General features: G+C 37.5%; 1 protein-coding gene across 1 annotated transcript in view; it reads left to right on the top strand.

The window, feature by feature from the left end:
* LOC127447981 (von Willebrand factor A domain-containing protein 8-like) overlaps positions 1–24,103 on the top strand; it is a 134,200-nt gene that overhangs the window by 61,038 nt on the left and 49,059 nt on the right. Inside the window, exons 30-37 of the mRNA XM_051710256.1 lie at positions 2,612–2,734; positions 2,872–2,936; positions 3,174–3,299; positions 4,120–4,229; positions 7,282–7,436; positions 7,553–7,745; positions 8,843–8,924; positions 9,153–9,357. Of these exons, the coding sequence (XP_051566216.1) occupies positions 2,612–2,734; positions 2,872–2,936; positions 3,174–3,299; positions 4,120–4,229; positions 7,282–7,436; positions 7,553–7,745; positions 8,843–8,924; positions 9,153–9,357 (1,059 nt within the window). The remainder of the gene's footprint in view (positions 1–2,611; positions 2,735–2,871; positions 2,937–3,173; positions 3,300–4,119; positions 4,230–7,281; positions 7,437–7,552; positions 7,746–8,842; positions 8,925–9,152; positions 9,358–24,103) is intronic.

The raw sequence follows: 24,103 nt of genomic DNA, 5'->3' as shown, positions 1-24,103 counted from the left end.
TTGATAATAAGATACCAAACCAAAGAACAAGAAACAAATAGGTAGGGAATTCACATTTACAAAAAGCAGCTGTTGCGTATTAGAGTTAAGCTTGGAGGAAACCTTAAAATATCTCTGTGAGTGCAGTGAAAAAAATGTGGCATGGAGAACATGATTACTAGTTGTTTCAAAAAATCATAAAATTATCAATTCCAGACATCACAGGGGGTTGTCCAGGGGTCGTGGCTCTCCCAGTTTTCAGAACATAAAGGCTGAATGGAACAGTGCCGGCCAGCCACTATAACGAACCATCTCAGTCAAACCCACCATCTGTCCAGAAGTGATGCAAGTCGTCTATTAATAACACAGACAGCATGCAATGAATACAAGTCAGGGCATAAGAAAGTCATTATGCTACAGATTCAATGGTGAGGGCCTGTACCTCCTCAAAAACCTTGCCTGTGAAAGTCAACTTTTATTTGATTGTCAAGATTAAGTAAGATGCATTGTGACTCGAGGCTGGGAAAGACAAGTGTCCACACCATAGATCTGTTCCTAAATCTAATGAGCTGCCTTGCTGTCTACTGCATGCACAGGCAGGTGCCTTCTAATCATTAATAAGCTTTCTGGCTAAGAACCCCCAAAAAGGACACTCTTCGTGAGCAGTACTGATAAAAGGTCTGCAGGCCTAACACAAACATTAAAGGGGTCATATAATGAGCAGTCAAATTTTCCTTGATCTTGTGAGATAAAATAATTAATTGTATGAAAACATTTAGTAGATTTCAGGAATCAAAACTTCCTCTCCAATGAAATAAGAGCATTTATTGAAACTTAGCTGCAAAAATGGCTGGTTCCGAACTTTCGTAACTTACTGATGTCATTTGAATACATTATCTCATGACCACCCACATCAACAAAGCCTATTCAATATTCCAAGGCTTGAAGTCATGAGATGATAGAGAAAACAGGAACACCAGAAGAATGAATATAGCCTGATCATATGAACATCACATGCCCGTGGAAAAATTTTTGCAAAGCAAAATTACGTGCTTCTTTAAACATTTTGCTGCAGTTTCCCAGTGAAATGTCCTGCGGGAGGTGCCAAAAGCGAGTGAAATGGTGTTGTAATCAGATGAAGTTTTAACGTGAGGTTTTAATGGGTAAAATTTACCTCCCTAATCTTAAACTTTAATCTAAACCTAACCAATAGTGTCTAAAAAGCAAATCAGAGTTACACAAAACAGACATCCTTACCCTAAACCAACACCTAAACCTAAACGATAATGTCCTTAAAGAAAATGTGAAATTAAAAGCACAATTTCTGTTGCAACCACGTCCTTTCGTGTTGCTTCTATGACACTTTCGTCTCACGTGTCAGCTTACGTATTGGCTGGACTCGAACTGTGGTCTAACTAAACTGAGACCAAAGTCCATCACTCTATCAGATGAGCTACGGTGGAAGCTAACCAAAATGTAATTAGTGTGTAAATGTAGATGGGTCTGTAATACAAGCATTAAAACGTATCGTTTTACAAATGATGCATTAGAGTAAAAGTGTTTCAATATTATAACAAAGCAGTGTGTTTGAGTAATAGAGCAAAAAATATGTGTTTATAAAGTCACGATAAGCCGTTGTACTTGTGACTTTTCAAATGATGCGTTAGAGTAAAAGTGTTTCAATATTATAACATAGCAGTATTTGAGTAATAGAGCGAAAAATAAGTGTTTATAAAGTCATGATAAGTTGTTGTACTTGTGACTTGTGTGAAAGTGAATAAAATGCACAGCTGTGTAGTGCCTCTAGTGTTAATTTCACCAGGAAACTGCGGCAAAAACATATCACAAGGCATGTAAAACTCAGTAAGCAAAAATATAGTTATACTACAGTTCATTCTATGAGACTAGGTTGAATGAATAATAAATGTAAAATGTAGGAAAATGCACCAAACCCTGTGCTGTTCCTGGTTGTGTGTAGCACCTGCCACTCTGCACATCCTTCTGAGAGTGGCTAAAGTTTATTTTTACAACATTTGTAAGAACACACAAACACACCAGAAACAAACTTTGTAAGGTGCCGCATCAAAAAAATTAAAAAAAAGTTCTCAAGAAGACTCGTTACACAGGTGGAAATGTTAACCACATGGTTTTGGATTAAAATTGTTTTTGGAGCAGTGCGTAAGTGTGTGAGTTTTTTGTTTTTGATAAAGTTTATTTTTAACAAGTTGTCTGATAATTTCAGTCTGATCTAATTTCAGGCTTAGTTAGTTAAAGGTCCTTAAACTGTTGACATGTTTATAGCTACAGTAGCTACCTGAATAAAAACACATCTGGTTTAATAGCACATGCATTTGAAAGTAATTCTATCGCCTCCTTGAGTACTGAGGTTTATTACTGCCACAGCAGTGCAAGAGCAGATGCAATGTGTTGGGTGAGCATTCACATCTGTGTTTCAATATGTATATCATGCCTTATTCATTTCACAAAAAACATCCTATTTACTAAATTCTAACTGTTCTTGGCACATAAAACCTTGACTGCTATTATAAGTGGACCTAATGAAAAAAAGAAAATGATTTGACCTCTTTAACAAAAATGTAGTTACGTGGGCATCCCTGTCTCCGTTCTGAAGGGTAACACAGTTCTGCATCTAGACCTGGTTACTGGTGCTGTCAGGAGACTTGTTTTCTCTCAGGACAAACAGGAGGAACCAGTTCGCAAGACTTCAAACTGGTGGAGCAACAAAGAGAGTCAGGTAAAAATCCATGGTATTATCTGTTATTAACTATGCATCATTTATTCAGTATTTCCAACCGTATCCCTATTATATCATACAACCACATCATGCATTATCTTAAAAATGGTCTTCAGCTTTTGCATTGTTGTCATTAGCCAGGATACAAAATGTGCAAGGAGTTTGCCCACAAGAACTGGCTTCTTTTCTATAAGGACAATGGGTAGGTTACTCCTTCTATCATATGTGTGTGGCATGGCACTCCAACACTCTGTTCCACTATCTAGTGATCTATCTACATAAGCAGTATCAGGCATCATAGCTGCGCTCCCAAGACGAAGGCTGTTCCAAGGCAGCTGTCTATGTAGGCAGCAGGGCAGGCAGCTCACTAGATTCTGGAACAGAGCTCTGGAGTCCTGTTCACACATGGCTTAACTGTATTTGCACTCTACTTGGACAGGAGTCAGCTGGACGTTGTTGATGTTCTAGAGGGTCAAGTTCACACCATCTGCCTCCCCATCAACCTCAAAGCTGTGTTCCTGGTGGCTGAAGACCGCTGGCTGCTTATTGAGAGCAAGACTGACAGGTGCCAAAGAAGTTTAACAAAGTCATAACATTTAAAGGGATAGTTCATCCAATAGGGAATGGAGCTTTCAAGCTTTAAAAAGGCCATGAAAGTGTTACAAAAGGGGTCCAAATGACCAGTGTGCTGTATCTTCCAAAGCTATACGACAGCTATGTTAGAGGAATGAACCGAAATTTAAGAACCGCTGAGAACCATGAGTTGAACTTGAGAACTGTAAGCAAGTTATTCAGACCAGTTTGATGAACCAGAACATCAACAACAACAAAAAATACTCAATTTGTTCACAGACATGGCTACTTCTCTTATGAACTCTTATAAACACACCAAGGACTGCTAGGGCAGATCGATTTAATAAATAATATTTGTATTAAAATACTTTTGATTTGATAAAGACATAAGTTTCGGTCTGCTCCTCACCTAAAGCTATTTTATGGCTTCAGAACACTTGCAATATAGTGCATGAGTCATATGAACTACTTTTATGATACTTTTATAGTGCTTTTGCATCCTTCAAGTTCCAATTCTAGTCCCCAGTTTTCATAATTGCATGGAAAAGCGCAACCTGTACGTTCTTTAAAAATTCTCATTGGAAGAAATTAAGTCATATGGGTTTGAAAAGACATAAGGGTGAGTAAATGATGACAGAAGTTTCATTTTTGGGTGATATATGCCTTTGAAGGTGTCTCATATATTTTAATAGTTTCCACACATTGCTCAGAATTTGAAAAGAGTGTTTTCCTTTTAGAGTTTATATAAGACCATTTGACTGAACCAGTGTTACTTTGACATCTTCTACTTAACGTGCTACCATCGTGTGCAGGAAGTTCCTGTTGACAAAGCCAATGCACATGGGCTCAGAGGACACAGGAGTGTGCCAACTGCACACCATCAGTGAAGATGCTGTGAACACTGGCTTTGGCACCAGTTCAGGTGAAGAACTCAAATAGTCACTTCAATTTCTCCTCTAGCTTAAATATCTCAATATAGCCTGCTTCTTACCCAGTGATCTACAAAGATCTTGTTGCTCTTTGGCCACAACTACCAATCAGAAGTGCTTTTTTATCTAATCAGGGCCATTTAGAGCCCTTCACACTTATCAGTCACCATCTGTCTTGCTTTGGCAAACGTATCAGTTCGACATCTGCTTGACTGGCATAAAGCTCAGGGAATTTTGAAATCTTACTTGTGTCAAGGACTTGGTAGTACATCTAGGGAAGAGGATAACGTAGAGACTTGGGTTGGTGGACTCTTTTAACTTAGGCCAGTTAGCAACCACCTAGCAACCTCCCAGAACACCCTTGCAACCACCTAGAAACACCTTAGCAACTGTACAGGAGTGTGCGAACAACCACTGAGAACACTTTAGCAACCGCATAGTGACATTCTGGCAACCACCCAAAACACCTTAGTACTTTATTAGCCTATTTAAAAGCAGGTTCCCTACATATTTCATACAGTACTGCATTTAGAGGAGAGCACAAGCTCTCAGCGCCTGATGGATGATGCTAATGACTCGAGTCCTCCACACCTCATTTGATAGAAAATTCTGCCAGTTTGTTTTCGAAAGCCTGAAATAGCAGGTGAATTAAATTGCTGCCCCTTTGCATGCATGGAATATTGTTTATGGAAGATAAACATCTTCACAGCAATATCTCTTGATGACGTACCTTTTGTCATCTCTCCAGCATTGAGGTTGTGGGCCATTTCGCCATCTATCGCATCAGTTTATGATGCGTGTAGAGCAGAAAGAAGCTTCATTATTCATGGTATCAGTTATTGAGACGAATGTCAGAGTCATATAGATAGACTAATGTCTGTACTTAGTGGACATCATACATCTAAAGTGTCAGACACGCTTCAGTTTGCTCTGAAAAATTACATCAAATGTTCCCATCAGCAGGATTGAGGTCTTAATCAAATCGAGCTTGGCTGGGTTTCGCTTGAAGTTTTGAATAACAACCAATTAAGCTGGAGCATAAAGATGTCACAAATGGTAAAAAATGCTTTGAACCTTTTTGTGGGTTCAGTAGTGAAGGACACATTATCATCTCAATGGGAGGTCATTTTTGAAGGATGCTCTGAATGTTTCTTCATTCATTCTTGAGACATGGGACAACACTTGTCCCACAAGCCACAACTTTGAATGCCGTTAGTTTTGAAAATAGCAACATTTCCACTTTGAAATTATTCAGTGATGATCACTAGAATGGTCTTAACACAAATGTGCAATTTTATTTTTGTTTTGTTTATTGTTGTATTTTGACTCATCCCTCCTTTTCTTTAAAAAAAAAAAAAAAAAGCAAAAAGCAAAAATGGAGGTTGCAGTGAGGCACTTACAATGGAAATGAATGGGGGCCAATTTTTGGAGGGTTTAAAGGCAGAAATGTGAAGCTTATTATTTTATAAAAGCACTTAAATTAATTATTCTGTTAAAACTCAAGTATATATTTCAGATGTAAAGTTGTTTAAATTGTAATTTGTACGATCGTTATAGGGTTTGTTGACATTACATCGTCATGGCAATGAAGTTGTAAAATTGGCTTTAACTTCACACAGAAAAGGTTAGTATGTGATTTCATCACACTAAAAGCATGTTAACACACATACTGTTTATGTCTTGTGGCTATAATTTTGAAACAGTGAGTATTTGAATGTTTACGGATTACCCCATTCACTTCCATTGTATGTGCCTCACTGTAACCCAGACTTTTGCTTTTTTTTAAAGAAAAGGAGGGACAAGTCAAAATTAATTTTTGTGGTAATCAACATTATGCCACAAATGCTGTCAAATGAGCTTAACTTGTATTGAACCCAGAATATTCCTTTAACATTTACACTCACTACACATCAAATGTCATATAGTTTAAAATATGTATTAAAGTTAAGAAGAACAGAAGTATAATTATTTATATTTAATAGAAATTTTAGTATGTAGAGCTGAAATGAGGTTTCACAGCTGTGTCCCTAGTTTTTGCCAACACTATCAGACAGATATTTATGAAAAAATCGTTTACAAAATTAGGTAAAATCAAAGTCAGCCAATCCTTCCATATTTCACCTGCTATGAGTTCAAGGTAGCATAAGCATACTTGAGTCACTTTGACTCAGAAACACATTTTGAGATTTTTGCACTAACGTAAAAAAAGGCTTAGCCAACATTTAAATAATTATATCTCGACAACAATTTGGAGTAGAAGCATAATAATTATATTAAGGCCAATCAAATTTTAAATCGAATTAATTACATGATGTGACGATTACTTAATCAAATTAATTGCTAATAATTTATAATAATTATATTTGCAGAGAAAGGCCCCCAAATGAAGATCATTTAATTTATAATGATTTAAATAATTATAAATAATATATAATAAATATAATATTCAGATGATTAAAATATATTACATTATTGTGGCTGACAATTAAATCATTGATTAGAATATACACATAAAAGTGGCTTTAGAATATATTGTTTGCTTTATTTTCATTTCTTTGACATCTTTCACATATATTTAGGACTATTTCCACGAGTCTGTTTTTGGCCTACTCTAGACAAAAAATCTATTTTAATGTAAGTTTGTTAATGTCTCACAGGACGCACTCTGTCTGCATGATTTAAAATGTTTTTTTTTTGTGCAGGTATGTGCACATGCATCAGCGTTTCAGTGTCTTGTGCCTTAATAAACACGCATTTTAAGATGCTGTGTTAAGTTAAAATTAAATAGAATTTTTTTTAAAACGTGTCTCAAGGTCCCTGCATTCTATTTTCACATTATTTTTGAGTGATGTTGATGTTTTTTTTTTTGTTTTTTTTTTGAGAAAATAAAAGCAGGTGGCTGTGCCCAAACAAGAAAGCCCTTTTTACCTCTGAACACATGGAGCAGATTAATCCAAAATAACTGAATGATACATAAACTTTTGTTTTTTCTTTAGCCTGTTTTGTCTCAGTACTCAAGAATAAGTGTGTCGTCCTGTGCTTCAGGGATGGAAGCCACTGCTCCTCAGGAGGTCTCAAGTGAGCAGCTGCCCAATGAGAACCTGGGTTCTGCCCTGGGACAGAAAATCGTCTCTCCCAACCGCATCCTCTGTGACACAAATACCTATGCTAATGTTATTGTGGGCTTCCCAGATCTCATGGTGGGTGACAATTATGACATGTCGGTCATTCTTTCAGTACACTGTAGTAAGATGTGGTACATCTGTGAGTAGACTTAGTTTAATTATAAAACATGTTTTGCATTGTGATTCCACAGTCCCCAAATGAAGTGTACACCTTTAATAGACCATCACCTATAACAGAGGGGCGGGGACCTGATATGTTTTTTGGGTCAAGTAAACGAACAGGGCCTGCAAAAAGAGTCAACTGTGTCTGCCTATTAAGTGCCAATCAAGTGGTCCGAGCACTGCCCCCAACACAAGTACCGCTTTCTGATATTTACCCCAAAGGTAAAGCATTGAAGCATTCATATATCTTATTTAAATATACAGTGGCCCCAAAAAGTATTTGGACACTTAAGCCACACTTAAAAATACTTGAATATTTTCCTTACATAACAAAATATCAAAACAAGTACAATTTATTTCAAAGGAATACATCACAAAAGTAAGTTTGTATGGTTTCAAATTTTAAAACACTACATTTACTGTTCAAAATTAAGACAAAAAGTATTTGGACACTTTCTGGTTGTCAAACTTTATGGAATATAGTTAGTCCACAGTTAAAGGGATAGTTTACAAAGTTTTTTAATCATTTACTCACCCTAATGCCATCCCAGATGTGTATGACTTTCTTTCTTCTGCAGAACACAAATGAAGATTTTTAGAAGAATATTTCAGCTCTGTAGGTCCATACTATGCAAGTGAATGCTGGCCAGAAATTTGGAGCTCCAAAAAGCACATAAAGGCAGAATAAAAATAATCCACATAACTTCAGTGGTTAAATCCATGTCTTCGGAAGAGATATGATAGGTGTGGGTGAGAAACAGATCAATATTTAAGTCCTTTTTCACTATAAATTCTCCTCCCTGGCCAGTAGGTGGCGATGCGAAGACTGCAAATCGCCAAAAGCAAAGAAGAATAACTCTTAGGAGAGAAGAGAGCACTTAAGAGGGCTGGTCAAAGGTTTATAGTATAAAAGGACTTAAATATTGATCTGGTTCTCACCCACAGCTATCATATCGCTTCAGAAGATATGAATTTAACCACTGGAGTCGTGTGGATTACTTTTATGCTGCCTTTATGTGCTTTTAGGAGCTTCAAATTTCTGGTCACCATTCACTTGCATTGTATGGACCTGCACAGCTGAGATATTCTTCTAAAAATCTTCATTTGTGTTCTGCTGAAGAAGAAAAAAATCATACACATCTGGGATGACATGAGGGTGAATAAATGATGAGATAATTTTCATTTTTGGCTGAATTATTCCTTTAAGTGTGACTTAAGTGTCCAAAGTGTCCAAATACTTTTTGGGGCCACTGTATGTGCTATTTGTGAAATTGTCAAACTCTTTTTTTGTGATAGTAGTAGTGTGGATTCACCAACAGATATCACACCACCCATGACTGCTGCTTACCTGGAAGTGACTGACCTGAATTCTAAAAAGCTCAAATACATTCCAGTCCCAAGGTACAGAGTCAGACTCTTTAATATAAAACTGTACTGTAGCTCCCTCTTCTGTTCAGTTGAAGAGATGGTGGGGTTTGCTTTACCTTAGAGTGGCAGTGCTTTTAAAATATTTTGGACATTTTCCCAGTCTCTTACATGTGTGGTAAATGTGATATGAATTTTGGTGTCAGGGATTTGAAAGTCTTCCTATGGATCTGAACGGTGTCCTTCATACTGTTGTGTCTTCAGGAGCGGCTCCATGTCTCCTTACACTGTGTGGATATCAAAGGTGTCAAACACAGATGTAGTGATGGCTCCTCTGGGCTCTGGTGGGGTGGTGACTGTGGACATGGGAGGTTACGTCAGGCTGTGGGAAACAGGACTTGACAACCTGCAGCGCTCTTTGCTGGAGTGGAGGAACATGATCGGGGCAGAGGATGGCAGGCCTGTACAGGTACTGTAGGTGCTTTGAGAAGAACATGTCTGGGTCATATTTCGCCCCAAAATCATATGGAAGAAATAAAAAATATATTTTCTTAAAGAAATTGAAGCTTTTTTAGGATCATTAAGATTTTTTGCATTTTAATATGTTTTGAAAGATAGCTGAGCACATTTTCTTCCAATTCGTATTACTCTAATGCAGGGGTTTTTAAACTGGGGTCCCCAGGGGGCTACAAGGAGGTGCTAGGGGGTCCGCAGGAAAAAAATTAAATAATAACACGTTGAAAATCATGAGATTAATAATTATTATTTTATTCTGTTGATAGCCATATGAACCTTTTGCTTTCACCGTTAGATTGCTTACTGGGGGTTTTAAGGCCTTATTAGCAGAAAAACTGTTTGGAACAATACTACAGTATTTAAATGAAAATGAAAATTCTCTCATCATTTACACACCCTGATGCCATCCCAGATGTGTATGACTTTCTTTCTTCTGCTGAACACAAATTAAGATTTTTAGAAAAATATCTCAGCCCTGTCAGTCCATTCAGTACAAGTGAATGATGACCAGAACTTTGAATCTTCAAAAATCACATAAAGGCATCATAAAAGTAATCCATAAGACTCCAGTCATTTAATCCATGTCTTCTGAAGTGATGTGATAGGTGTGGGTGAGAAACAGAACAATATTTAAGTCCTTTTTTTTTTAAATCTCCACCTTTGACCAGCCCCGACCAGTTGGTGGCAATATGCATGAAGATTGTGAAATGCCAAAAAATGAAAGAAGAAGAATGTGAAAGTGGAGGTTTATGGTTTAAAAATCTTAAAAATTACTTAAATATTGATCTGTTTCTCACCCACACCTATTGTGTTGTTTCAGAAGACATGGATTTAACCACTGGAGTCTTATGGATTACTTTGGAGCCTTTATGTGCTTTTGGAGCTTCAGAGTTCTGGTTACCATTCACTTGCATTGTATGGACCTACAGAGCTGAAATATTCTCCTAAAAATCTTTGTTTGTGTTCTGCTGAAGAAGGAAGTCATACATATCTGGGATGGCATGAGAGTGAGTAAATGATGAGAGAATTTTCATTTTTGGGTGAACTATCCCTTTAATAGTCCCAAACATGGCTTGAGGCAGTTTAAAAATTGCACTTACCATGTGGTGGCAGGCTTACAACAGAAATGTGCAAGTGTTTATTAATTTTTTTTTAAGACTTTAAAATTGCTAGATAAATAATTGACTGTTATATAATATTATTAAAATTATATTATTATTTTATTAATATTCATTCATTTTATGTTTTTAAAGTTGAGCAGTTTAAACATAAGTCTACCTCTTGGCACATAACTCTTTTTGTTTGGTGAGCTGTTTCCTGGCAAACTGGTTAACGAGTAGTTACCGTAAAATATACGTTAAAATTTTTTACATATATTTAAAAGACAGTACATGTAGTTTTACAGTAAAATGTTGTAAAAATAAAATGTTTTAGATGTAAAAAGTATGATTTTCCCATATAATTAATGGTATAAAATTTATATTATGTTTAACAAAAGAGTACATGTACTTTTTACAGTAAATTATTGTTAAAATTATGGAAATAACATTCCCAGAATTCCCTGAGTGACCCATTACATTTCATTATATTTTATGGGAATAGTTATGTTTCTTCTTATTTTTAATATCAGTTATGTACTTTGGGTAGTTTTGTATTATATCTGATGTAGTTAAGTTAATGTTTATTGCATTATTTAAATTTCACGTGTTACCCTGATGGTGTTTAGTGTTTGTGTGAGTGACACTGAGCACTGTCTCTACATGTTTATTGGTCATTGCTCCTGGAAGGGCCTCTATTGGTAAACTTCATGTCATCATGTGCCCTTCTGTAATTACTACAGTGATTAACAATACATTATAAAGTGAAAAGCAGATTTTTATAACTTCAGAAGGTTAATATATTAAGTTTATCATTTAATAATACAAACGACGGTAATACACCATAAAATATACAGTAAGATCAACAGGTGTTAACTGTAAAATTGACAGGTCGGTCTATAAAGTTGTTTACATTTTTACTGTATTTTTTACATAATTATTCTTGCAACCACAGCTGCCTTTTTTTTTTTTTTTTTTTTTTTTTACAGTGTATTAAATATAGCATGAGCTCAGGATCAAGTATCTGCAGTAATTTGTCCGCCTGCTGTCAGTGATCATACAGCACACTTGAAACAAAATGTATGTGAACTTTAAATAAACGGATTGCATCAGTCTGTTCCGTCCACATTTAGCTTTGAGATGTTTCTGCCTCTCAGATGCTTGTTTTGAGATACTTGCTGCTAACATACAGCATTGTGATGGGAGGCTCCTTCATGGCAGTAGTCCAGGGCTCCTCTGTGTGACTCACTGATAATCGCTGTAGTGATGTAAGCTGCTCCATATATTCAGTCAAAGGACACAAAGACATACCGCGTGAGAACTGACCTATAGCGTTGCTCTACTCCACAAATGATGAGAAGAGACTGGTTCAGTGCAAGAGAAATGTCCTCTCTACCACTCTTCTGTTCCATTGAAACAAAAGAACCATGTGCATACATGAGCTGCTAGCATCAACATACATGTTCTGCCTTTAATTAATATGCGTGTACTTGCAATGTAAATTTGATCAATGTAAACGGGCTTGATGAAATTACAAATGCTGCTATAATTATCACTATTGAGCCCACACACATTCTGTTCTCTTTAAGAAACAGGTACACAAAGAGCCCTTTAACCAGGTCATTCCTCATCTCACTAGTTCTCTTTGAGCACACCTTACAGGCTGATAACACCAGCCAATCAAATATTTGCCCAAATGGCTGCTCTCTCAACTTTTCACCGAAGCTCTTTGAGTAGCATATGTAAGTTTGTTCAGTTGAATATTATGCTTGTGACAGTTTTGAAGTTTACCCAGTGATGCCCTACTGAAGGAGAGAGATAGCTTAAAAAACAGCAAGAAAAGAAAAGCAGGGCTGGAGCTGATAGCATCTCCATACTAACACTGAGATGAATGTTTATCATGGAGCTCAAGACTGCGTTATCACTCTCTTGGTCTGGGGTTCCTTAACGGTCACACACTGAACTAGAACAGCCCTCCACCCACCTTTTAGGAATAGTTCACACAGAACGCAGAAATTTTGTCTTCATTCACTCCAATGGGTGAAATATATGATATTTTGGATGTTTTAACTAAGGAATTCCTACAGTATATGAAATGTTTGTAGTGCAACACAGTTAGTCTGTTTGTCCATACAATGCAAGGCCATGGGGTCCAATACTTTCAAGCTCCAAAAAGGACATAAATGCAGCATAAAGGTAATCCTTATGACTCTAGTGGTTAAATCCATGTCTTGTGAAGTGATACAATTGGTTTTGGGTGAGAACAGACCAGCGATTTGAGCGCTTAGGAGACTGCAAATGGCAAGATTTATAGTGGAAAAGGAGTTTTTTGGAGCTTGTAAGTGTTGGACCTCATTGACTTGCATTATATGGATATATTCACATGATATATCCATCAAAATAAATTTGTTCTGCTGAATAAATACAGTTATATGAGTTTGAGACGGATTATATATATATAAATGATCACACACATTTAAACTACACTTCTCTTTCCACTGCCCCTCCCTGAGTGCCCTCCAAGAAGGCCAAATTGCTGCCCCATTTTTTATTGAATGAATCTAAATTGCCTAGCCTTCTACATGACATTTCCTCAAATGCCGCCACCCTTCCTATCTCTGTGCACCACTCTTGAAATGAGGGCGCTCCAGCCGACTTCCATCCCCTTAGAACAATCTGTCTGCCGATCATAACACTGGCTAGGACCCAATTCTTTTATGTATTTATCCCCTATATTAATGACCGCCCCATCGCCTAAAATACAGAGTCTGGGGCAAAATGAAATTTGAGTGCCCAATACGCCACATAAAACTCTGAACCCTCAACCTAAATTCTTGGATCTTAACACACCACCAAAAAACATGAGTCGTGTCCCCATCTTCTGATTGGCATCGCCAGCATCTGGGTGTGTCTTTCAAACCAAGCCTATACAATCTATAGGGGGTCTAATAGAATCTATGTAAAATTTTAAATTGCATAAGTTGCACCCTTGCATCTCTAGATGTAGACTTGATGTTTTTCAGAATCCTAGCCCACACTCCCTCCTCCAATACCAAGTTTAAATCTTTCTCCCATAATCTCTTGAGAGAAGCTGAAGCTCTGTTTCCCAGACTCTGAATTAGCAGGGAGTAATACACTGATGCCTCATGACCTTATCCGAAAGCATTAACCACTTCTCCCAGCGTATCTGCCGCTTTAGGGGGTGTATGCTACTCCCAAAAATAGTACAGAGCAGGTGTAAATACCTAAAGAACTGAGGTCTGGGAATCCCAAAATGTTGAACCATATTTTCAAAGGACTCTACTCTCATATACTGTAGGTCACCGAGCATATTAACCTCCCTCTCAGTCCACTCTGTCCAGCAGAAAGGGGACTCATTAATACATAATTTTAGGTTCAGCCATATGATCGAGGCAACATTTAAATAAATGTCAGAATTAAACACTCTGGACACTTTTGTCCATACCGAGTGCAAATGCGAGATAACTGGGTGGAACATAACTTCTCCGGTTAGTTTGATAAAAAGGCTTTGCAATGGCGAAACAGGGGCAAGAACTTCCTGTTCAATACAGAACCAGGGAGAGGCTCTCTCAGGTGGAAGCGACCAATGAGCCAAATGTTTGAGACCGAATGCATAATAATAAAACTAAATTTTGGGTAGGCCTAGTCCACCTTTGTCAATCGGCCTATGCAATTTACTGAAATGTAATCTGGGACGTTTACCATTCCAAATGAAGGACTTCACTATGCTATCAAATTGCTTGAAATAAGAGAGGGGGACATCTATAGGAAGAGATTGTAGCAGGTTGAATTTTGAAATACAATTCATTTTAATAACATTAACCTTCCCAATCATAGATACATTTAATGAAGTCCACCTGCCCACATTGCTCGAAAACCTTTTTATTAAAAGGTCAAAATGAACTCTAACTAAATCAAACAAATTTGCTGGGAATAAAATACTCAAATACTTAATGCCCTGTTTGGGCCACTGGAAGGCGCCCGGCTGGAAAGCCATTACTGGGCAGTATGCTGTCAGAGCCAAAGCTTCGGATTTAGACCAATTAACTCTGTATCCTGAGAACTTAGAAAAGGAATTAATAATTCTGTGGAGGGACGGCATAGATCTAGTAGGGTCGGAGACGAACAATAAAATATCATCTGCATAAAACAAAAGCTTATGCGCCACACCTCCCGCCATCACCCCTGGAAAATCATCTTCCTTTCTTATCGCGGCTGCTAATGGTTTTAGTGCAAGACAGAACAATAATGGGGAAAAAGGGCAACCCTGCCGGGTGCCCCTATCCAGAGTAAAATAATCAGAAATGAATCCATTGTTTGTACCGCCGCTACCGGGTATCTATAAAGTAACTTAATCCATCCAATAAAAGTATTCCAAAATCTTAAAAAGATAATCCCATTCTACCATATCAAATGCCTTTTCGGTGTCAAGTGAGATGGCAGCGTCTGGAATCTGATCATTCGCCACTGACCACATGATATTGATGAAACGCCTAATGTTATCAGGAGAGCTACAGCCCTGAATAAACCTCACCTGATATACATGTATAAGAGATGTCATAACTTAATCGGTTAGCCAAAATTCTTGACAATATTTTAACGTCTAGCTGGATAAAGGAAATTGGACGGTAACTCTTACACTCACTTGGATCTTTGTCCTTTTTAAGAATCAGACTGATCCGGGCTTGTGTTGTGGTTGGAGGAAGCTTTCCATTCTTTAATGATTCCATATAAACTTCTAGCAAAAGTGGAGCCAGTTCTGTAGCATAAGATCTAAAAAATTCTGCGGCAAAACCATCTGGCCCTGGAGACTTTCCTGTAGGCAAGGCCTTAATTACTTCACCAAGCTCCTCCAAGGTTATCTCAGAATCAAGATAATTTTTTTGCTCAGCCGTCAGTTTAGGGAGTTCTAATGGTTCCACAAAGTTTCTAATATCCTCTTCAGTAGAAGAAGATGTGCAACTATAAAGGTCAAGATAGAATTCTTTAAAAGCATTATTAATATCAGTGGCCGAGGTAAATATTTCACCACTAGCAGATTTCACTGAGAGAATGGTAGAAAAACATCCCTTCAGGATCTATAAAAAAGCCCTTATCATCAACGTTAGGTGCATAGATATTAGCCAAAATAAGACTTTGTCCCTGAATTTCAGCTAAAACCATAATGACTCTTCCTAATTTATTTGTAGATGTTTACTTATAGGTGTAAAGACTCCCCTGCTCTTACTCGAGCCAGCATTATAAAAAAGAAATGCCCACCTCATATCTTTCCAAATTTTCAGCTTCCTGCGGAGAAAGGTGTGTTTCTTGAAGAAACACTATATCATATTTCTTACGCTTAAGAAGAGAAATAACCTTCCTTCTTTTTATGGGGTGCCCCAACCCATTCACATTCCACGTGGAGAGAGACAATCCACTCACATTAACATTTGACATTTTGACATATAAGAAGAAATCGATCGTGTCAATGGCAAGATTATAAAGAACACATTACAACATTAGTGCAACAATCAAACCCGAATTTCCCCCCGAATTAAACAAACAGAAAAAAGAAAAACATGCTCATTAACCCCACGCACGACAGTGCCAACTGGCATCCATCAGTCTAAACTCAAACAGTCCATGCACGCCTATGAGAGCCCCTGCGAAAACCTTGCTGTCGGATTGCTCAAGCCCGGTGTTTCTATACACATTTTGTGAGACAGAATTACACAGCAAAAGATAATCTATAAAACAAACTCCAGCCAATAGGCAGAATAAACACAAAGAGCATGTAGCTTCATCCATAAAACTGTCCTGAAGTTGTGTTATTAGGGGTTCAAGCACTTAGCGCTGAAACCCTATTGTAATTGTTACGATTTTTATTATTTAGGGGTTCAAGCACTTAGCGCTGAAACCCTATTGTAATTGTTAAGATTATTATTATTATTATTATTATTATTCCGCCACAAAACTGATCGGGCAGAGCAAATCGTAAGGCCTAGAGACTTGAAACTTTGTCAGATGGTAATAGTATTGCTTGCTACTCAGAAACACGGACTCTGCCAAATCGGTCAATAGGGAGTGCTACAGCGATCAAAAATGCAAAACTGCTCATAACTCCTAGACCGTTTGTCGTAGACTCAAGTGCTTTATACCACTGGCTCAAACCAAACAAAACGTATATCTCCGATTTCATTGATTTTTCATAAAACCTACTTTTGCCAACTAGTCCTAGGTTTTTCATCCGATCGGGACCAAACCAGTGCCAAACGATTCTATGGCATCTCAATATCAAAAGTTATCAAAAAAAGTTTGAACTTTCGGCTCGAGCTAGCTACAGTATGTGAAAACATCGGAAGTAGGAGTGGCCAATTTTACGTAAACGGCTATAACTCTTGAAGGAAATGAGATATCTTCACCAATCTTAGCATTCTTATGTAAGAGATCAATCTTTGGTCGCCCAGAAAAGTTGGCATGGTTTTGCCACATGGTGGTGCTATAATACCAAAAAAACATGAAACTGACCATTAGTCTGATTGAGTTGAAAATCTGCATGCAGTGTCTTTGTCCAAGGTGCCTATGAGGACATTGGCTGATCTCAAAAAACATTGCCGCCATTGGCCAATGAAGTTTGAGCACCTATTAGACAAGGTTAACGGAGGCCGATCAGCACAAAACTTGGAGGGCCTGTTCGACTCCTGGCCCTAGAGGTCTGTGAGAAACATGAAAGAAATCGGACACCCTTTACCCTTTGGTAGCTATAACAGTGTCATTTAGAAAATAGGTGTGGTCAAGTGTACAAATAAGCCCATAATTCCTAAACAAAAACTCAGAACTTCACGAAATTAGCTGAGCATATGCGACATATGATTCTAAACAAGCATGCAGACTTTTATGGAGATCGGACCATAGGTGGCGCTATGAGCTTTAAAAAGCTTTAAAAACCATGTATTTCCTTAGTAAATTGCCTGTATTGGTTGAAAATGGTCTATTCCATCTATGGTCTAGGTGGTTACATGCTAGCTAAATAAAACATAATACCTTTTTACACATGTGCTTAAAGGCCTTAAACCGCTTGAACCCCGTTAATTGTTGCTCGCAGCTATATTTCTATATGTTTTTCTGCTTGACTCTGTGTATTATTTTTCAAGTTATCATCATTAGAGGTTATCACATGGTGAACCCTGCTTCAAGTTAATGAAACTTCAGACACTCTTTGTTTAGTGGGAAGCATCTCCCAAACTTTTTGTAAGAGTCTATTATGACTTCATACTGAGCTTATCCCGATGTCTGAGAAAAGCACATCACTACTTTCTATAATTAGACGCCTTGCATTAGATTCAACGTCTGTTGATGTTAGTTAAAGGAATAGTTCACCCAAAATGGAAATTCTCTCATCATTTACTCACCCTCATGCCATCCGAGATGTGTATGACTTTCTTTCATCTTCAGTCAAATTAAGATTTTTAGAAGAATTTCTCAGTTGTTTTGGTCAATAAAATGCAAGTGAATGTGTGCCAAAATTTTTAAGCTCAGTATAAAAGTAATCCATAAGACTCCAGTGGTTAAATCTATATTTTCAGAAGCAATATAATAGGTGTGGGTGAGAAACAGATCACTTTCACATTCTTCTTCTTGTGTTTTCCACATTCTTCGTGCATATCGCCCCCTACTGGGCAGGGAGGAGAATTTCAAGCAAAAAGGACTTAAATATTGATCTGTTTCTCACCCACACCTATCATATCACTTCTGAACAGTGTTGGATAATGTTACTTTTAAAAGTAACTCATTAGATATTATTGCGTTACTCCTTAAAAAAGTAACTTAATTGAAAAGTTATTTTTTTATGGAAAGTAAAGCATTACGTTACTTTTGTGTTATTTTTGCGTATATTTTTTTCTCACAGCCACTTTCTCTTCTGCTATGCTATGCATTCCATATAAATAAGCCATGCATTGCACACAAGAGAGATTACAGTTCATGCTAGCTACTGTACAACACTGTCAAAACAACATACTAAACAAACAGATATTTAGAAAGTAGGTCTTCACGTCATATTTATAATAAAGAATCAATAACATGAATATTCATGATTTGTTTTTCCATCAACATGCCAGCCAACATGACTAATGAAGAATAACCACTGTCTTACCTAAAGCAGCAAAGTCCAACACTTAAACTTGCATCATATCTGTCACCATGTGCTGTGCCCATCGACAATGTCAGTCAACTTAAGATGTTTTTCAAAAGTTAGGATAAAATTCAGTGGGGAATGCCAGTCTAACATGTTCAAGGAATGTGTGTGATAATAAAATAATATTTCTCACTTTCCACGGTGCGTACAGACGCCACAACTTCAAAGGCGCATGTTGATACAACTTGAATGGAATCGTTTTTAATGCTACCAAAATGTTATAAAAACGGTTTGTTTCGTTAATCAAAGTACTTGTTTATTATAAAACAAAAATGTAGAATCTTTTTAGAAACTAAGACATTTTCTCTGCATACACGATCGATGTAGAATGTTGCGTGGAGTGACTGATCCAGAGTCAGCTTTTCTCATCCCATTCTCCTAGTTACGGGGAGCTGTAACACGGAGCAGTTCGGCTGCATAATTTAGTGAATTGAGCGAGTATTTCACCCTGTGTATCATGTCGTGGCCAGTGGAAGACTAGTCCTATAATCCCTCTGCCTAAACGTGTTTATTTATTTATTAATGCAGTGTATATTAACACATGAATAAATCATGTTTCACTCAACCGAATGTTGACCTCTGTGGAGGTGAGGGTGTGGTAAGGACTCCCACCTGAGATTAATTGTGACTAATTAACATTCCTATGTTCACAGTGAGAGTCGGGAGAGATAAAAGATGGCCCAGTCCACAGAAAAAGGGAGAGAATCCCATGAGAGACTGTGTGTTTTAATGAGTGTTTTGTTTGAATGCTGAAAAGCCAACCTTGATGTGTGTATGCTGAAAAGCCACTCTGTTTGTTGTAAGTTGAAAAGCGCTTGCTACTTAACAAGAATTAAAAAGTTGACTCATGGACTGTGAAAACCGGCTCCCGCTTCCTCCTTAACCACCATACAATTAACTTTTTTACAACCTCATATTATGCTAAAACACTAAATGCGCATGTGCGATAGTGAATTGATTGACAGGCGATGTCTGTATCTAAAAGGTGATTGGCTCTTTTACCTGCAATGTGGGACTTCCTTTCTACATCTATTGACTGTTGGGTGCTAGAGCTTCTTGGTTGGGCGTTCCAATTTCTCCCATTCATTTAAATAGAAGTGATTCATCTCTGCTAAATTGTCTCTGGCCTCACACTATAGAACTACAATGCCCGTCATGCACTACGTCTCCTCCCCAAATTTTGCACACTTTTACTCCTGATTTCTCACAATACAGGGACAGGATAGGTGTACAAAAGCAACGCTTTATTTAAAAAGTAACTCCGATATTATGGTCTAAAATAAAAAATATTTCATTACTTGTTACTTGAAAAAAGTAATCTGATTATGTAACACGCGTTACTTTTATCACGTTACCCCTAACATTGCTTCTGAAGATATGGATTAAAACACTGGAATTGTACGGATTACTTTTATGATGCCTTTATGTGCTTTTTGGAGCGTCAAAGATTTGGTCACCATTCACTTGTATTGTATGGACCTACAGAGCTGAAATATTCTTCTAAAAATCTTCATTTGTGTTCTGCAGAAGAAAGAAAGTCAGACACATCTGGGATGGCATGAGGGTGAGTAAATGATGAGAGAATTTTCATTTTTGGGTGAACTATCCCTTTAAATTAATTTCTCCTATCCTAGTTTAATATGCTGAGACAACTATAAGTAAGCCAGTTTGAATATGCATTTTGCAGCAACAGATGCATAACTATCCTCCCCCAGAAGCACTTGCATTTGATGGAATGAGTTTTTATGGGTCTTGAAATGTATGGCAGTAAATGAGGAAATCTTTTTACAGTGTTTTTTTTTTTTTTCTGCACTGATGCACATGGAGACCTTTCATTTATTGATATGAACATTTTACTTGGCATGCAATGAGGTACTGTCCACTAAATTGGATATACATAATTCTGACCCTGCATGGCCATATACATACCACGGTCGCAGCGTGACATGCACCAGGCTGCACTGGGACAAGGTACAGTCATGCGGGGAATGCCTAACTCTGACGTCAGCTCAGCTCAGTCATATACCCTGCTATATACATGTCCACCAGTATGTATATATTTACACAGTGATCGGTGTAACAGATGTGTGTTTTAGAGCGTCAGTGATGCAGGATAAAGATATGAGGTCTGTCAGACGTAAAATGAGTGGATGCTTTGACTTACCCCTTACAGACTCGTACACAGACACACATCACAAAGAAAAGATACACTTATTATGAGAAAAAGATCCACTGCAGCTAAAAGCATGGGAATGCTCATAAGCTCCCTCCTCAGTCCACTCAGACCATTTATTCAAAAACAGGTCATTCAGGAATTGTCATCGTTATAACATCACAACCATCATCAACATTATAAACATCAAGATTCAAGTTTTAAAAAAAATTATTAGAATGTTTAAGGGATTTTTTTTTTTTCACCATCTTCCATATTTAAATATTTAATGTCAACTACCCACATCTAGAACTCTTGATCTATGTTCACCATGTTAGGAGCATTTAGATATACATGCATGTTTGTGGGAGGTGTGACATACAGGGTAACTGGAGCTGGCCATGTGGTCAGGGGTCACCTCATGATGACGCAGGTGCCTTTGTGACTTTGCTGATGTAAAGCTCTGTGACACAGACCATGTCATCACCTCTGTCAACCCCCTCGTCTGATCAGGCGAATAACCAGTCATTTATGTACCATGAGGAATTTAAATACCTCAGTAAAGGGAAACGGGTCTCATTGAGACTTCTCTCCTGGGAAAGTCTTATTAGGAAAAAAAAAAAAAAAAAAAAAAAAATATATATATATATATATATATATATATATATATATATATATACAGTAGAAGTCCATTAGAATGTTCGTAAGTGCAATTCATGAAGGACATTAATAAGAACTTTCTTAAGAAAGACAACACCACACAATGCCAGCTTCAAGCACCTCTTTGGCCTCCAAGGAAAAGCAGATATTGTCATGGAATGGGGATTTTATGAATTTGCATGGCGAAAATGCCGGAGGTGTGCACACTAAACATTGAAAACATATTTGGGCTTAGAATAGAAAAAAGCATCCCCCACTGCTGCGAAAAATGTTCTTAGTGTGATATAAAATTACTTTATCGTGATATTAGATTTTGGTCATACTGCCTACTGTACATCTGCTTCCACCCCAGTTTGTTGTTGTTGTGAAGCTGCAGGGTGTGTACAGCACCACTGTCAACTAGTCAGTTCAAGTAAAAACTTGGTGCTGGTGTAATTATTGGGTTTGTAGCTGTGGTGGGCCTTCTTTGGTCAGCGCTAGAGTCTCACGGCATTATCGTACTGTCTGTGTGGGGTTGGTTGTGAATGCAGTGTCCAGGCCAGGACAGTTCCTTTCAGGGAAACAGCAACTTCAAAACTCAGGCATTCCTTTCATTCCAGCCTGCTAGAATGGGCAGTGTGGCACTGCTCCAAGAAGCTGGCCAACACTTCTGTCTGTAGAGGAACACGCCAACATGTTCAGTGACTTAACTGGTAGGTACCTGGAAGGAAACTGGTTTCAGACTGCCTTCCAAAGCACCATAACTGGGTCTAGGACAAATTCAAGTGAGCTATAGAGATAACCAAGCAAATATTTAATGACTACAATCCTTAGTTCTTGGTAGATATTGAATCATCTGTTTAAAAAAAAAAACAATGTTTTAAATTGTCATTGACAATATTCACCTATTTTGAGATTATCAGCAATAATATCCATTTTGCTGGTTAACAGAAGTGTCTGTTCTTGACACTGTGAAAGCCTTGTAAATGGATCATAATTTCTCTGTTTAACATATTTTTAGTGAGTAAATATTGTGTAAAATAAGTGATCTTTTTGGCCATTTTTTTCCAACACGATCACGCAGAAAGTCGGCATGTTGTTTCCAAGAGTTCCAATACACTAGGATCAGCCACATTATGTCGACTCACTGACAAGCGCCTCCTATCTACTAGCAGACATCTTCAATGGCTCAAGCATGTTTACCTTTGGGGAGGACAGTTTATAAAATAAGCATTCCTCCTCACTGTATTACAGTCTGCACAGCTGAAAACAACTCGCTTCACAACTCGCTTTTGGCGCCCCTCTGTGGACATTTCACCCGGACAATGGATCTCACACATGCCCATACTCCCGACAGCACTTGCCGCTTTGGCCACTGGGGGCCAGCCTGCTTTGTAGATATAGAATAAGTAAGTATGCAGTTGAATCAAAGTGTAAGTAGTATAATATAATGCAAACATTGGATTTGTAAAACAGCGTTTTTTTAGATTTCAAACGCAGTCAATGAAATCATGCAAAGCCTAAGAAATATTTTAAATAGTCAAACACGTCCATTTTATTGATCATAATATCTCGTAATTGCAACATCCGAACTCTTTTGAAAGAACTTCCCAAGAGGATTAGAAGGCAGCAGTAGATGATCCTATATCAGATGATTGGAGCCGTGAGAGTGATCATGTATCAGAGTTGCACAATCATGATGTCAGTTACACTTCCTAAACTAGGTCAAAATGTATCTCTTGGACTTGAAACAAACCCACACATTTTATTGGGTAGAGTGTAAAATAATAAACCAGAGAGCTTCAGGTGCTTGGAATCATTCCATCCATTTAGTTTTTCAGAAATACCTAATGTTCATACAATGGAGTGTGATTTTTAATTGTCAAGTGATCCTGAAAATTATCTGTAGAGTGACTGCAGGATTCTGTAGAGATCTTATACAGAAGTAAATATACTAGTAAATATACTAGTACAGTTGCAGTTCTATTGCTAATTGTGCTTAAAGTTACGTGAACATGGGTGCTAGCTTTAACTGTTCTACATTCATATGCATTACTTAATTTAGAGACATGCCCCACTTCTCTAGTTAGGAATGATGACTTTTTTGGCCTGTGACATGCTTTATAGTTCTTGTTTGAGGGGGTTCCATAATTTAATGCTCATGTGTACACAGTGGCCCCAAAATTATAAAATAAAATATTTGGACACTTAAGCCACACTCTAATTATATGTTTGCCAATATATGACAAAATATCAAACCCAGTGGCATTTATTTGAAAGAAAGAACGCACAAGCACTCTTTTTAAGCAAAACTTTTACTGATATAAACAATAAAGCAATAGATAAACTGTTCAAAATTGAGACAAAACAAATGTGAAAATGTTCTGGTCGTCAAACTTTGTGGAATATATTTAGTCCATAGTTAATGTGAAGAACTCCATCTGTAGTTACTCTGCTAGGAAACCTGTGTGAACTTGAGGGGAACTGACTTCATACATCCGCTATTGGCCACTGGTTAAAAGTTAAAAAAAAAAAAAAGAAGAAGGAAAAACAAAAAGGAAGGTAGTTAGAAAAGTTCTAGTATGATTTGTTTGCAGATGACTTTTGTTTTGAA

The sequence above is a fragment of the Myxocyprinus asiaticus genome, chromosome 11, assembly GCF_019703515.2.
Source record: "Myxocyprinus asiaticus isolate MX2 ecotype Aquarium Trade chromosome 11, UBuf_Myxa_2, whole genome shotgun sequence".
In the NCBI taxonomy this organism is placed as follows: domain Eukaryota; kingdom Metazoa; phylum Chordata; class Actinopteri; order Cypriniformes; family Catostomidae; genus Myxocyprinus; species Myxocyprinus asiaticus.
Note: the sequence above shows the minus strand (reverse complement) of the source record. Positions and strands in the feature narration are given on the sequence as shown.